At 35.4% G+C, this 17,710-nt stretch overlaps 1 protein-coding gene across 1 annotated transcript; it reads left to right on the top strand.

The window, feature by feature from the left end:
• The first annotated feature begins 8,775 nt into the window (after positions 1-8,775).
• Positions 8,776-9,949, top strand: LOC123537117 (cerebellin-1-like). Its single transcript, XM_045320685.2, has 2 exons — positions 8,776-9,127; positions 9,428-9,949. The coding sequence occupies exons 1-2, from the start codon at positions 8,884-8,886 to the stop codon at positions 9,895-9,897; spliced, it is 714 nt and encodes a 237-aa protein (XP_045176620.2). The 5' UTR covers positions 8,776-8,883; the 3' UTR covers positions 9,898-9,949.
• The last annotated feature ends 7,761 nt before the right edge of the window (positions 9,950-17,710 follow it).

The raw sequence follows: 17,710 nt of genomic DNA, 5'->3' as shown, positions 1-17,710 counted from the left end.
CATTTTTCATGGAAAAATCGTTCAGCATGCTACTATTATTCTCATGGATATTGTTGAAATGAAAATAAAAAGCCGAAGCTGTGTTTCTTAAATAGACTAGTGTCAACGCTTTTGAATTTTACATTTAGATACATACGTCACGGGCTTCGTTTCCATGGTAACATCAATTCAATTCAAGAAACCACAATTTTCTACTGAAATTTGAACAATTTTAGATCTTAGTTTTAGTATATAAGTAACAAATTATCAACGGAACCTGTAAAATAGGTACATGTATTACAAATCAAACTGCTAGATTTTTTATTTGAAAATGGCCGTAACAAGTAACCTCTCACCCAACTATATTCCAAATAACATTGGTTACCATCATCCATTTTCTTACATTCCGCATAACATTTCAATATAACTACATAAAATAAGCAAAATATTGATTATTATTCAGAGCAAAAAACTCATAAAAAATATTTCAGCAAATAATGGTTATTTGAAAATAGTTTGAATAAAGAAAATGCACAGAGATACGTACTTTCAAGATAAAAGCTATTAATTTTGCGCGGTAACTGACACGTAACGTCATGACGTCATTTTAAGGCAACATTGTTTTGAAGCGTTTCTGCGGCAATTTATTCATTATTTCTGCATTATTTAACCATAAAGCGTCAGATCGAAGACAGGTCTATGATTTGTTTTCAGAAGAATGAATATACAAACACATTTAGTTTGTCGTAAACGTCGTCGTAAATCGTCACGTTAGCTTCCGGTTGGACATGCGCACATACAAATATAAAGGTAACCTACCTCCTTAACCTAAAGCTATACAAGTAATGACTTGTTCTCCTAGATGCAATTTACTGGCAACTGCCCCGCACGATTAGTGAAAAAATAGCGGAGGACTAATTGCCTCCTTTCAAATCGTCAAGGGAAACATTAGCCTGTCCGGAGTATAGAATACGAGACATCTGCATAAAAAAGTTAGTTACATCCCGCTGGACGTCGCCCCACCGAACGTCGAATCGACAAACGTGAACCGGCAAAAGGTCGCCCGTCGAACGTTATCTGGACAAATGTCATTGTGCCTGCTCGTCGAATGTTTCTCTGCCAAACATCGTTATGACATTAAGCCAAATGTCGTTTATCTGCGATTCCGGAATGTCATTTGTAAATCAGTTCTTTGATAGTATATCCGTGTCACATCCACACCAGATGGGACTTATGGTCCCCTCGTTTCTAAATTCGTCAGTAAACTAGGCAGTACGCGACAGAGTCTATTAAGTGAAACCTTCAGCCAAGGGTATGGGTGATCTGTCTTGCATGAATCAACCTTCTTGGGGACGGCTTGCGGATAGCCGGCAAGAAGAGATGATCCCGAGCTTCCCAATACCTACGCTCAACAAAGGGTGCGAGAGAGGAGGGGCACATCAACTCAACGACAAGGGACCAGCGACTGCAGCAGCAAGCGACTTGCGGCTACAACCGCCCTTGTTTGGATTTGTTAGTTAATACTATACGAAAATTGCATAGATGTAAAATCTCTTCACCAACTGGCTTGAAAAATTCTCTTTGATGGCATGCCTGGTGACATGCCGGGGTCCGTTCTCTTACATAGTGTAATGCTATACTGTGGCTGTTATAGCCGGATGTACCTTAATTAAATTCAAAGACTGACTGTGTTAGGGATTCACCTAGCGGGGATTATTTTTATCTACATTGTCCCGTGACTTTGGAACATGGTGGGGTAAGAGTGAGCAATACTAACCGCTTTAAGCTATCCAGTGGTGTTTTTGCCACTGACAATTCCAAGGCAGTGCCCCACTGTGTTCCTTTATTTGTTCGTTTTGTCTTCGAATACTTGCTTTTTATGCGGTACGAGCGCGCGTGTGGGTGTTTGTGTGTTTGTTTGTGCGTGTGCGTGTGTGTGTGGTGTGCGTGTGTGTGCGTATGAGTGTGCGTTTGTGTGTGTGTGTGTTTGTGCGTGCGCGTGGCCGTCTCTGTGTGTGTGTGTGTGTGTGTGTGTGTGTGTGTGTGTGTCCACCTGCTTGGATTTGGGATTTTGGGAGGCTGCGTGCTTGGAACGTGGCATTCCATGTCTAAAATTTATCCTTTTTTTTGTGTTATATTCTTTAATATGTTTGTGGACGAGGAACCGCGATGGCTCAGTTCCTTAAAGTTTTAAAAAACTATATATTCTAAGTTAATAAGTAGTTAAAATCAAACCTTTGCACGGCATTACGGCATTATTTAATGCCGTATCAAACGTTTAAACTATCCGGAAGTGTGAAGCAGTCCCTGAAGTTTTTCCGGGTTTAAATACATTATATGTCAATAAACTTTTAGTGGCGTAATAAACATGTTTAATTTGCTGTTCATTTTTGTCACAAGTTTGGCGTCATGGGAGTGAAATAAAGTTCTTTTGGTATTACACTAATGTAATAAAGGCTTTGACGTTGACGTCGTTTTAAGAATAGGAGGTGTTTGCCGGACTGACTTGGTCTACAATAGGAAAAGAAAAATGAATTTTTGATGTTTCAGCAGGAAAAGTTTACATGTTATAAAAAGAGTAGGCCTGTTACATGTGTGTCTTTCCGCATTGAGTTTATTAAACTCGTTGAATAAAATTTATAAAATGCTTGGCAGAACCTCGCATTTTATTATTTCATTCAATTTTTCAATACATTCAATCTGAAAAGAACTCAAGTAATATTCACTATTTATGAGCTTAACCTTAATCAACATTCTTTCATTTTATATTACGAGTTCGTTTGTATGTGTGTGCGTGTGGTTAGCGTCTTTTTCAACCGCTTATAAGTTGTCTGCGTGTGCCAGTGAGCACAAGGCCAAACTTTATAGTGCTGCCTCTCTGCAATGTTAAGCCGTAGACACGAGAATGATACCCCCTGCAGTCACATTATAATTTCTTCCAGTTGGCCAGTCCTGGTACTATTCTCATGATGCTGAACGCCAAGCGGGGAAGCTGCTAGTACCATTTTTTGTCCTTTGTATGGCGCTGTCAGACAGCGAACCTATTACCTCCTACACATGAAGCGAGAGTTCAGTCACTAGGCTACCAAGGCGATTTGTACAATGTATGGCATTTCAAAGTGTTCAGTCATGAAATTTTGTTTGTATGCATGTTATAGATAATATGTAGATGAATAATGAAATTTCATCTTATTCAACGAATGTTTGAAAGAATCGTTCAGGAATGGGACTATCGTCTGTTTACAATCATTACTAATAAACCAAATGAAGCCATTCTAAACACGCACCAGATCTTTGTATTCCAAATGATAATGATTACAAGTACTTAATTGTAAATAAAATCTGGTAAGTAGATCCCTCATAAGCACGAGAACAAGACAAACAGTGAAAATTGCAGACTCGGTTTCATTGAGTCTGTTCATGAGCAGTAATGGAAAATGCAACACTGCCCACACCCCCTAGCACCGGCTTAAGCAGTATTCAATCTGCAAATCTAAATGAGTTGAAAGCAATGTAAGTATTAAATTTATTTAGGTCATGCCTCCTCAAGATAGATGAAATGGAAAAATACAAGTATTGAAGAAACGTTTGTTAGAAGATTAGTCATTAAGATATAAGGAGTTACGTGTATCTATGTTTTTATACTTTGGTGACTTAATGAAAATAAATCTTTTACTTTGAATATGATTTATTTTAACTTAAGGGTCATTTCAAATATTCACCGGACCGAAACCGAGTCCGAACTGATACTGTTTCTTTTCGTTTCGGAAACAAGTAGAGGTTTCACATTTACACCGAATATTGTGAAAATGTGTAGAAGCATGTAGTCTGACATTTTGGTTCAGTTGCGGTTCAGTGCATATGCGAAATGACCTGAATAGTTAGAAAAAAAAGATGTCACGTTTGCGAAGATGGTTTACGATTATGGAGTACTGTTAAATCATTTTATATCGTGAATGCTCATACGGTTTTGGCCTAAACGGTTATTTCGTGAGAATATGAATTCGCGGCTTTTAAATTTTGAATATAAAATGAGTGGGATTTTACTAGCACGTTGGGATTTAACTTCTTGGATTTACTCAACCACGAAAAGTAGCCCCCATGAATATACACGAGTTTACTGTAACAAAAAAAGTAAAATCAAAGAAAATAGTTGAAGTCTGCACATATATTTCCTGTTGTAGATGACTTTAAGTGTCTAATTAGTTTTTATGAATATTGCCATGTAATCAGCTCGTCCGAACATTCTTCTGTTCCAGTAGTCCACTGAATTGATCTTGGAATAAAGGAACTGGGTATGTTGGATGTTTGTCCCAATTGCATGTGTTAATTGGTTCATTTTCCGAAACTACAAGGTGCCCACGGTCTAAATCACACTAACCGTAATTTCTGTTAATAAAGAAACATCGTGCACGATGTCCTGAAATGAATTCTCCTGGGATCGAGAAGAAGTTGAAGTCATTGGACGCAGTAAGATCCGAGTAGCTAGATGAAATAACACGAGTCTTGTCAAACCAGAAGTTCATGCCACTTCCGCTTGTGTTGAATAAGACCTAGACAACTTCCTGCGTGCTATCGTAGTAGGCATATTTGACATATTTTATACCGATATTGGCCCAGTTTGAGATTATACTGTTTCTGTAGTGGCTCGCATATGACCTTGCCAATGATATATTTTTGTCAACACAAGTACCTACACCTAGTAAATGAAAAGAATAGCTTTTTTGTACCTTGATCAAGGTAACTGAATAAGCGAATCGGTGTTTCTGCGTTTTAAAGTCATCCGTTATATTCACTATATATAGAACCGGGTCTATGAATTGATATCTTCGTCATCAAGGAGCAAAGCGACCGGCCTTAAATTTGGTTTCTTAAAGACGAAGATCTCTATCCAAGGCTATAAATAGACCAGCCTTCACTGCTTCACTCTAATAAGTATTAGAAAAAAATGACAATGCCTTGCATGCATAAGACTGTTTGAAAAAGTAATGTAAACACTTATGGTTATGTGTCATACATCAAATTCAAATACTTAAAATCTCTACAGTAGGGTAGGCTGTAACGCTTATATAATGACTCCAACCTATAAAGCAACTGACCAATCACATCCTCGACAATGGCAATACGTGTACTACAATTACAGATCATGAACAAGTCATCCCTGCCTTAAAGCAGAGTTATTGGAATTCAGCTCTTCTATGAGGAAGGTATAATTAGTAGGTACTAGTGTCAACCCTGGTGCTTGAGCTGAGCTGAGCTGAGCTAAACTCATGCAATTACTGTTGCAGAATTTATTATGTACGAAAATATTATGAGGTATTTGTAATGTTCTGCTAAATTGCATCACGTATAGTTATGAAATGACAAATAATCCGCTCTTTGTCTTGTTGTACCAAGTAATGTATCACACTTTACCAAATGATCCAGATGTCTGGGAAAATGATTTGAACACAAGCAAACGGAATTACTTATCAAACGTTGGTTTCAGTAAAACATGGACTCTTTTAGTAGTAATGTATGTAAATGAAGTAAGCACCTGCTGTCCATGCTTCATAGACATTTTGTCTGTTACCGGATGTGGCGCGGAAAATCATCTCCCAGCCATCGTCTTCTATGTCTTTTACCAGCAACGCCCGTGGTCCAGATGTCAACAAGTACTGGTTTAACTCGTGTAGCCTATGGTATAAGACTCTTACGTTGTGACGTTTGCTTTTGGACGCAATACATTATTACTTTGGTGAATAGATTAGTTAACAAAGACTTTACATGGTGAGATCTGATAATAATTGAAACGACTGCGTATTTCACGAAACAATGTAACTCTTTGTGACAGTTAGATGATTGAAGCAGGGATAAAAATTGTAAATACCAATCGCATATTTCGACATCCCTCTCGTTGATACTAATCATCGTCTTGTAAAAGAAAAAAAACGCAAAAAAGAACAAGGAAGCAAAATACCTTAAAAGGGTCAAAGGTCGCAGTTTGCGAATCAGTATTAAAGTTGTTTAAATAATTCAAACCAAAGTTTTCCAAATTCTCAAAACCGATATCTATCAATAAACATGGGACGACAGTTTAAGCCTAGGTAATAAAATAACATAGAGAAAAAATAGTGTACAAATTCATTTGGTTAATATCAATAAATATAAGGGATCAATTGTTATTTCTTGTGCGTTTTAACGTATATAACCACACCGGGACTTTGACAAACACGTGAATTGCGTTTGCGGTTCTTGGATGATTAGCTAGAAGGCCCACTGTACCCGTACAGACGCACAAGAAGTAACATTCAATCTTTATAACTGCATTCTTATAGTAACTTGAGCGACCTGTGTGCAGTTTCCAGTTTTTTTTAATTTTACTACAAAAAAATATGAGGTCCTAACAAAATCATATTAAAACTGTAACTATCGACCTTTATTTTTGACAGAACTACCAAAAAGACTTGCATTCGTGACTAGCATTCATTATATTTCATTTAGCCACCGATGATATTACAGTTCCCGATGTTAATTTAAAATATCTTTAAATCAAAGGAAAAATCGCATACTAGTAATCTTATCGGTTCTATTATTAAAATTATTATTATTATTATTATTATTATTATACAATTTTTATTTGCACATGTACAAGTTCAAAAGTGCTTTACAGAACACACTGCAAAGATACAAATATTTACAAATTCAACACAAACAAAAGAAAATGCCTTTTAACATACATGAATGTAAAACATACAGATAACACAAAACAAGGCAAACATACATACATATAAAAAAAAAGTTTCCTTTTTATCAGTTTTTCCCATCTTTGTAACACATTTCTCACAAACATATTATGTCCTTTTCTTCTACAATTTTTGATAATTTTTCCTTTGCAACTTTTTGTACCTGGACTGGGACTCGAACCCTGGACATTTGAACCTCTTGACTAACAGTCAAGCGTGTTATCAACAGACCACCGTACCACCTATAAAATCTATACATGCCTAACTTTCCATACTGTTGCTGTAGTGGTTTACGTTTCTAACTAACTTTCCTGTTTTTTACACCCTGTATAATGTCAATAAATCTCTATCATTGTCATATATAACTATTTCTCTTCCTCAAAATAACAATGTGACGCTGTGTATTTGCAGGTTTAACTGAATAGAAAGTGGTTTAAATCCATCGTAAAGAAATTAAACAAAAATGATTTTTTTAAAGATTAAAGGTTAAAAAATCAAACTATTCACCAGATAATATATTCTTTGTTTTTTTCAAGGCGAAAATATATAGCATTTCGTATTGGTAACCATATTGAGAAGGTATGTCGCGCTTATGACTCTGGTCTTTCTGGTCAAGGTTACAAAATGATATGTAATTTTTTTCGGGTCCGGTCCATATCTTTTTGGAACATGGAGGGATTTTGAAGTAAGTTTGAACAAATGTTCATCTAATCCCAGGATCTCTTGGGTCAAGGTGAAAGTCATATCGGTTTTCTGCATGGAGTCATTATTTTAACTTTGCTGTTTATATATGGATTTAGAAGTCATTTTGTGCAAATAACTATTTTAGCCTGAGAATATGCTCTATGCATGATCCGGATCTCTCGGGTCGAAGTCAAGGTCATTATTTATTTTTTTATTTATTTTGCGCAAACAACTGTAGCATTCGTGAGCACGCTTCGGGGGCATTTGTCACTAATATATATATAGTGACAGTTCTTGTTTCTTTTATTTTAGTTTAAACGCCATTTTCAACACAATTTTCAGTTTTGTAACTGTGGCCAATTAATATAGTGCTATACGAATAATAAATTGTTCTCCTAGATGCAATTTACTGGCAACTTCCCCGCATGATTAGCGAAACAGTAGTGGAGGACTAATGATTTATTATACGTTCGTCTAGGAAAACATTAGCCTAGTCGGAGTATAGAATACGAGACCTATGCATAAAGAATTATTTTGCATCCCACTGAACATCGCTCCGCCGAACGTCGAATCGACAAACGTCAACCTGCAAAAAGTCTGTCTGGACAAACGTCGTTATGGCTGCTCGCCGAAAGTTTCCTTTTCAAAACGTCGTTGTGGCTCCAAGCCAAACGTCATCTACCTGCGGTTCTGGAATGTCATTTGATAGTACATCCGTGTCACATCCACACCAGACGGGACTTATGTTCCCCTCATCTCTAAATTCGTCAGCAAACACGCCAGTACGGAACAGAGGTTACAAAGTAAAACCTTCAGCCATTGAGACAGACGCATCGGTCTTGCAAGACACTAGCCTCTTATTAAGTCAACTATTTTTACTTATAAACACAGAATTCCCTTTGCGTGTCACAACGGTTACTGCTCGGAAAGGATCTGGCATGTCCTTTGATCACCCCACCCCCGTACTTTGAGATAGGAACCAGGGTTTGCACGTGACACTACATCTCAAAGAGGAAAACACTTTTCCAAATATTAAAAAACGCTTTGCTTGGCACGGACGAACGGACACGCGCTTTAACGCACTTGCAGACACTTAACAGCCAATAATACACTGTTCTGCTTTTGTACCCAGCACTATTGAGACTATCCATAGGAACCAAGGCCTGCATTTCATTGTCATAATATTTATGACTGTTGTCTGCACTACGTTTTATTTAGAACAGTCCGCACACGTCCTTAACATTCCGGAACACTACTCTTTTTCACTCCTTTCACTTAGTGTGTGCAGGATGTTGGAATAGTTGTAGGAATATGACTTTTCAGTCGTGAAATTTTTAGACGGCGGGAGAGTATAAGATAGTCCTTATCTCATTGACATAATTGAGCAGGATAGTTAAAGCACGCACTTGGAGAGATAGTTGATACAAAAGATAACCTTGTACTCTTATCTCGCCAGAAAGAGCTCAAATAATCCAAAAGCATAGCTGTTTAAACGATGGATTTTAACATAACTCTTGTTCTGTGCAGTATATTCGTAGTTTCTGTGGCAGTGAACTTTGGAAATGATGTCCCACAAGAAACCTCGGGTCTGTCTCCTCTACCTGGCAACGATGCCAACCTACTACAACGCCTGGAGTTCACAGAAAAGCTAGTACAACACCTTCTCGGACGTGTGGAATATCTCGAGAAACGAGAAAAGGATCAACAACAAGAGAATCAGAACCTTCGCAAACAACTTGGTAAACAGACCGTCAATCATATTTTATCCGGTTACTAATACATTTGCGAAACTCAAAAAGACTTCATATTTTCTAACCCTGAGAGATCTCTATACAGAAAATATTCATTTTGGAACACCTTAAGGGGGACGTGGTGCTCTAGACAGTTTGCAATCGTGTATTTTACATGCTTTATTGTAACAATTACATTACAGATATTATAAATCTAAATTAATATTATGTGTAAACTAGCTATACGCATTTTACGTTTATTTTATGTTTATTACTATTAATTTACATCAACATTTATTTTGCTCTTAGGTAAAGCAGACGAGCGCAACAGATTTCGTCGCGCAGAAAACGAGAACCCGGTCGCCTTCTTTGCTGCTATAACAAATCACGTGACACACGCCGGAGTCAATCAAACGTACGTATTCGACCACGCCATAACAAACCTTGGTAATGCATATAACAACCACAATGGTAACTTTGTTGCCCCCGTTGACGGAACCTACGTCTTTTCCGTTACTCTGATGTCACTGTACCATGTGAATGCGCATGCTAAGTTCTTCAAAAACGGGCAGCCTGTTAGTACTTTGTATGTAAGCGGAGCCGAGGCGGGCTATGACACAACAAGCCAGACTATTGTTCTTCAGTTACATAAAGGAGACGATATTTCTGTTCACAATATAGACGTTGACGTTTCGATGGCGGGAGCACATTACAGTACCTTTTCCGGCTTCCTGCTTCAAGAGAACTACTCTTCTTCTGTCGTCGTCGGAAGGAAATAGGAATGAGCTTCTATGTTGCTCTGTAAAAATAAAAAGAATGCATTTCGTATAATAGATATTTAATTATTATTTTCTCCTTCAAATTATTCTTGACTGACAAATTCACAGCTGTTTCGCTGAGTTGTTAAAATTAACATCATATACAACGACTCTTACAGCGTTGTTTCAGCACCCTTTTTTACAACCAATCGCAGATTAAAGTTTCGTTGCGCAACCGCTTTAACATTGAAATTACTTCAAATTAAACTGGTTGTTTCTCATAACAATTCACATTGTAAATAACAATGTCAATCACTTAAGCACTATTTTTGATAAAGTATGCCCCCACCAAGTTTTAATGATTTTAATTAATATTTTTTATGTTAATTAAGGGTTAGGATTCGGTTGTGAGTGGTGTTGCATACTCCAATTCCTTTCAGAAAAATCAGGTCTAGTTTGCTAATAATCATATCGCATTTGTCGAGGTTCACAACTCTGGAATTAATATTTTATGAATGATGTTTTCTTTTTAGGAATAACGCCTGTTTTTTTTTATTCTTTTTTTTTGTCTTATAACATCTGCAGAAATCCAAAGGATTGGTTGATACAAACGTATCCCGAGGGATTCATTCGGAAGATGTAAAAACACGAAATGAACATGCGCTAACGCTATTCTATCATAAAGCGTAAAAACTCATAAATGAATACATTGTCCCTGAACGTTGACGTTATTTCTATTTGAATTATCCGTTTTGGGTCCGTAATACGTTTACGCTTTGCCTCGGAACGCGCATATATAAAAAGGTGTGATCGAGAGATTCTCTCTGTTAACACACGTTTTCTCTTCTGTTTAAACACCCCCATAAAATGACAAGAACAGCAATTTTATGCTAGAATGCTTAGAAAACCAGATTAACGTAATTTTTTATTATATGCACACCCGTGTTTACACTGCTGTAAGGTTTTTGGATTTTGGTTATTGTGTTCTTCTTACTGAATCTCTTTTCCTTGTTTTGATGCACTTCCTGTCAGTCTTTGAAATTCCTAAATGGAATTGTAAAACTTAAAAAAGTTGTTCGTCATCTTCACAAACTTATTGACAAGGGCCATTAGTACATATATCATGCAACCTTTTGTTACTTATGGTCATATTTCGCTTTTTATGACCCAGATTTATGACCAACTTCTTCAAACAATCATATATGCGTTTTAAGATATGGTTACCAGTTTTCCAATCTTAAAGGTTCAGAGGTAGTATTCTATAATCAATATGTATTTTGCCTAAACGTATTCTCTCCGACGTGATATATTGTAACATTAAAAAAAACACAATCAATATTTGGTTTGCTTTTTACCTGAGAATGCAAAATGTTGAAACAGGATGAAAATGCAAAATGCTTTGCTATTTCCAAAATAGAGTGCGACATTCTGCATCGTGACTATTTTTTTTTTCAACTCGAATGCAAAAGTACAGAATACCATAATGATAATCAAAGCCCTGAAAGGACCGATAGCCAGTGCTTATTGAGTGATACTTCAACCGATACACCTGAAGAATCAACATTTCATTGTGCATAGACCGGTCATGATTTGAACACTGTTGGTAGAAGTCCACTAGACAATGCTACATGCCAAATATCTAAGTTCTGTGCAGTGTTGTTAAAGACAAGAAGATTTTTAAAGGTTTTCCCTAATCAACTTTATGTAATACTAGGTTTCAACCCTAAACACTAAACTCTAACCCTAACCCTAGAGCGGAGTGATTCCGAATATTTCGAATGTGAATATAAAGTTCATAATTATTCTAGAATTCGTTGCTGCTTGTTTTTGTTGTTTAAAACAGTGATTATCAGTTGCCCATATACTCGCACAATATCAAGATTATAAAAAATAAATATGGGACTATTTTTTACACGTCCAAAATATTTGCGGTCATGTAGAAATAGAAGGAAAACTCAAACGACGCGAAGTTGATTTAGAGTTATAGCTAGTTGCTAAATCAATGTAAGTGTTCAGACAAAGAGTCATATCACACATAATGACATTAAAAGCAGAGACGATGACAGAATCCTGGATGAAGTCCGAGATAGCAAAGGTATAAATAGGTCAATCGTGTATAAAATTTACCTACGCTAATGAAATACGAGTTTTACAATCCATCAAACCAGTTGTCAATAGCGATGCAAAGGTTGTATTTAAAACATTGTTTATAGTTTGACGCCTGAGAGATGTAGTACAGTAAATACCCAGCGAAAACCTGTATGCAGACGAAATGGTTTGCGTTCGTACCGACTTAATTCGCACACTTATATACAGTGCATAATGTAGTACCAATTACATTGTATAATTATTACAGACATTTAAACATTATGCGCTAACGTGGTATGATGCAAAAATAATTGGAGAATAAGATGTCTATTTAACAATTACTTTCTCTTTCAAATGCATATAATTCTTGAATCCTAAAGTCAATGTTGTTATATTTTCACACTGGTTAGGCAAAACGACAGTCCTCGCGTTGTTACGTCAGACCGAGCGTATTTGACCGCCAAGGATCGAGAAAAAATGGCGAATTCAGATAAGGATATTCAGGTGAGGCATATTTCTTCCCTTGTATTTTCCATCGTATGCACAATTTACTTAAATGACCAGTCTTACGGAATATCCAAACCATATCTCCATTCGCCGAAATATTTTATATTACTAGAAACAGAATAGTTTCGGAGTAAAACGCAACAAAGTTTAGGGAGTGACGTTCTAGTGACGATGAAACATGTAAAATTGTTCACACTTTGTCCTCTGTTTATCAATATCAACGTAATCCAGCCATCTTCTGGTACCTGAAGACACTGTATACATCTGTAATGGGTTGCTACAGAACTTATTTTGACGAATGTATTCTTTATGCCGTTTAAACGCACTTTTTAAAATGCAACGTTAGGGGATACCGATCGCATTACACCGTTGATGTTCGAGAACCACTTTCGTAAATGATTTTTACCTAAAACAAACGCCAAATATGTACTTATCCTTTAACAATCAATTGTCATGAACATACATTCACTGGGGATCGAACTCATGATCTCGCGATCCGTACATCTTTGCTCTCCCTATTGAGCTAGGCGGGCGAGACTTTGAATTCAGTTGTCCTACGTACTAGTACGGCCTGGTTAATTCCAGTAACCTTATATCAAACTGTTTATTATCAAAACAGTTGAACAACTGCCGTGTACATGAATTTGATATTCTTTTATCATATACTTGAGAAAAACATCATAATATTGAATCCAAAAATTAAATGCTTAACAAGAAAAAGACTTCCACAAATTTGACTACTTATAATTAATCTTGAGCATAGAAAGTGAAAGTTTTCGGCGTACTGAATGATATACAAGGATGGATACTTGCATGGAATATTAGTCGGCCATTTAAAGATTCGTGTATGAAATAATACTGAAAATATCATACTGACCCTGACCTTGGGTGAGGCTAAACGTGGAATCATCTTTAGGCTTATTAAATAAAAAATGACGTAAGATCTGGGCTGATGCACATAAATTCATTGTCCAAATTATATCAAATTACAAAGATATTACATTTTTCTAAAGATTTATATTGTAAAATTATAATTATTTATATGGCACAAAACCACAAAATATGTTTTCTTGGTAGGTGCAATTATTTCATAAGAGAAGTGAGCTAGACTAACAATTCTACTCAAATGTGAGGAAATAAAAGTAATGAATGGATAACAAACTGTATAATCAAGGGATTTCCTATCGCCTTTATGCAGTCTACAGAAAAACGTGTAAACTATAATATTATATAGTAATCCACTTTTTCTTAAAGTTCACTTTTCTCCGTCAGCGGTTTATTTTCTTACAGAGTAAGAGGTCCTTTATGCAAGAACTGCTTATCGCATACCATTCTTGTATCCAAGTCGTTCTGCATATGAATGCACACATCTGCAATGATCCCGACACCTATTTTCCATGAAATTGCGGCCACAAACTGGGTACGCTTAGGTAATACCTGCATAGAACACCTGCAACACGTTGTCTTGAATTGATGTAGTCGTTTCTGCCGTTCAAGTTTGTCTTTTCTTGTGAACATGTTTTCCGATTGTTTTGTCAACATGGATCAAGAAATGTATTTTCTTGTGAACATGTGTTCCGATTATTTGTCAACATAGACCAAGAAAGGTATTTTCTTGTGAACATGTGTTCCGATTATTTCGTCAACATGTATCATCAAATGTTTAACACTGTCACTAGGCTGTAACACATACGTGTGTTTTATCGTTTGTTTTACGGTGATGTGATTCGTGACACATACAGAACAGGCGATTTCGTACCCCTGCATGGATTTGCTAAGCAATGGCACAAATCTGAAAATATAAAGCAAAGCGTTTGTGACTGTCATTTCACTTTAATGACTTAAGTTTTAATGTTTTACGCCTTAAGTCACGTTCTAGCTTCCAGCTTTTTCTTGCATGAACAATTAATATGCCCATCATGGAATTTTACCTTCTTGTGAGAACTACTGTTGTTCCACTAGCTTTACCTTGACAGTAGTACCTTCCTCGACTTAAAATATCACAACAGCGAGAGCGGATGCAATGGTCAAGAGGTAACAAGAAACTAGGGAAAATGAGTTCGAAACTTGGGTCTCAAACTAAAATTACTAACATTCGGATATGAATGACATGTATAAATGTTGTTTTTTGGTGGTTTTTTTGTTTGTTTGTTTGTTTGTTTGTTTTTTGCCCAGGCACGCTAAAGAAAAAGTCAAGCTTTTGGATTTGTGATAGAATTCTGTCAAAAGTCAGTTTTCTTTACTGATTAACAAAAGTATTATTTCTATAAGAAATACCTCCGTCAAAAATTATTTCGTTAGCAACATTACTCTTATATAGACTGTTTAGGTACCCGAAGATGGCTGGATTACATTGATATTGATAATGCGATGATAAATTGTGTCCAATTTTACATGTCTGTTTGTCATTTGAACATCACACAACAAACTTTGTTGCGTTTTACTACGAAACTATTCGTTTTCTAGCGATATAGAATATTTCGGCGTATGGACAGATGGTGTGGATATTCCGTAAGACTAGTCATTTAACTAGAATGTGCATACAAGTGAAAATAGAAGGAAGAAAATAAGCCTTACCTGACCATCAATTGGTGTCAAAATTCGCCATTTTTTCTCGAGCCTTGGCGATCAAATACGCTCGGTCTGACGTAACAACGCGAGGACTGTCGTTTTGTCTAACCAGCGTGATAACGTAGGTTCTTCGGCCGTAGCCTGTGTTTTGACCATGAACATTCCCTCTAATTTTGAAATGACAGAATCAACCGTCAATTTTGTCTCTGATTGTTTACGGAACGCTGCGATAAAAAATATGGTTAAAAATTAAGTCATTTGTTTGATTTTACTTTTACCTTTTTTCTTGAATATGGTATGCAAAAAAAGTTTCTGTCCCCGGTTGAAGGCGCGGAAGGAAATATCCGGCTCTCTGGTAAATGTTGACTCGTTGTCTCGAGCCGTGTATTCTCATCTGCATAGATCTACAACCAGTGAAAGAATCTTATAATATTGTTAGTTCTTCGTGACATTGCTGTAAATTGACAACATTTTTATCAGAATGAAATGTAATACATATAATCGAAATGAAATGCATGTTCTGTTCTGATAATATATATCTATAAGGTGTAAAGAAAGTTCGTTCCCGTCAAGGAAATATCCGTATTATTTTAATACTGAGATGTAAGAGAAAACTGGAAAGGTTAATACCATTCACTGAAAGACAACCAATGACCATGTATAATGTTTTACTATCGGATAAATTGAGACTAATGTATGGCATTCATACACATAAGATGTTTTCAAAAAGAAGTTGAAAACTCATTATTTTATAAATTACTTTGCACTCTTTTAGAGACTGTGACTGTGATTTTTTTAAGATATTGTGGTAACATGAACTGGATGATTTTTATTGTGTAAATTCAATCGAATATGAACAATTTTATCACAAATACAAAAATACAGTTGTTTGTTATAACTTATGGACATTTCACAATAACTCACTTCTACTTACTTACTATCAAAACAGCTATCTTACTGTATCTTAATATTATAATATTTTATTAATTTTATCTGATGCCTGATCTTTGGTTTAATACTTACTAAATAGTTTATTCACAATGATATTTATGCTCATTTATTTCATACATCTTTAAAATTTCTTAATTTTTAAACGTATTTTTTGGTTTGTAAAACGCCATTGAATATGTATGACGTAAAAATACGCGTTTAATCAAATAAAACAGTTTCAGTTTCATTCAATGAAAACTTTCCCTTACATAATTTTGTGTGTGTAGAAAATGACATTTTTTCACTACAATTTATAGGGTAGGCCACATCCATACTTAACAGTACACATTATTTAGAAGTTATTTGTTTTGTTTTACATTACAGTAGTTGAATTTGTATTGTACAAATAATAGTTCAGATCTGACATAAAATGTTTTTGTTAGAAACAATGAAAGAACCGCAATATGGGGGTACCTCAAAGTTAAGCCAAGTCAAGTAATATTTATTTACAAGAAACTTGAAAACTTGAAACTGTTTTATTTAATTGAACGCCTATTTTTACGTAAAACATATTCAATGGCGTTTTACAAACATAAAAAAATGCGTCTAAAAATTAAGACATTTTAAAGATGTAAGAAATAAATGAGCATAAATATCATTGTGAATAAACTATTTAGTAAGTATTAAACAAACGATCAGGCATCAGATAAGATTAATAAAATATTAGAATATTAGAATACAGTAAGATAGATGTTTTGTTAGTAAGTAAGTAAAAGTGAGTTATTGTGATATGTCCATAAGTTATTACAAACAACTGTACTTTTGTATTAAACAGTGATAAAATTGTTCATATTCGAATGTATTTGCACAGTGAAAATCATCCGTGATTCATGTATCACAATATCTTCAAAATCAAAGTCACAGGCTCTAAAAGAGTGCAAAGTAATTTATAAAATAATGAGTTTTCAACTTCTTTTTGAAAACATTAATGTGTCTGAGTTCCTTATTTCGAGAGGCAATTCGTTCCAGAGTTTAGGTCCAACAGTACTAAAACTTTTGTCACTGAACGTTTTGCGCTTGTTGAAGGGAACAACGAAGCACCCAGTAACGGAATTTGAAGAACGCAAGTTCCTTGTCTGAGTTTGTTTTTTGAGAAGTTCTGAAAGATATTCCGGAGAATTTCCGACTGAACAATTATATAGATGAAAAAAAGGAAAAATTTCTTTTATTGGTATATATCCTAATTGTAGAGACTATCTACAACTGATTTTCTTGTCTAGATTTCAAGATTTATTTCAAAATTTGTTTAATACTGTCAAGGTTAAAAAGAACATGTGGCAAAAAGTACCAATTTATATAAAACTTGAACATGTAACAACCGGAACATAGAAAATTATACAAAGTAACAAGTCAGTGAGTAAAAATTACAATGTACTCATAATATTTTCTCCAATATTCAAGGATTCCGTACCAAGGCAATTAGCAAAAGTCTAAAATCCCTGGGAGAATGATTAGCCTCTAAACAGTCAAATCTTGACCAATGAAACACAAATTTATGCATCATTAACAAATTTCTAAAGAAGAAAATAAATAATAGAACATTATCAAAACTATTTGCAGATTGTAATTATTTCTTTACAAAACAATGCAAAATTTTTAAAAGTGCTTTGTTTCTACTAAAATGATATATAATTTCTTTTCGCTACAATGCAACTTTCTTTGCGTTGTTTGCGATTCT

Source organism: Mercenaria mercenaria, chromosome 17, assembly GCF_021730395.1.
Source record: "Mercenaria mercenaria strain notata chromosome 17, MADL_Memer_1, whole genome shotgun sequence".
NCBI lineage: Eukaryota > Metazoa > Mollusca > Bivalvia > Venerida > Veneridae > Mercenaria > Mercenaria mercenaria.
This window is presented reverse-complemented; position numbering and strand designations above follow the sequence as displayed.

Bases quoted from the DNA above. Each gene is read 5' to 3' on its own strand.
- LOC123537117 (XM_045320685.2), top strand. From the start codon at position 8,884: ATGGATTTTAACATAACTCTTGTTCTGTGCAGTATATTCGTAGTTTCT. The intron at 9,128-9,427 runs GTAAACAGACCG...TTTTGCTCTTAG, and splicing joins GAACCTTCGCAAACAACTTG to GTAAAGCAGACGAGCGCAAC.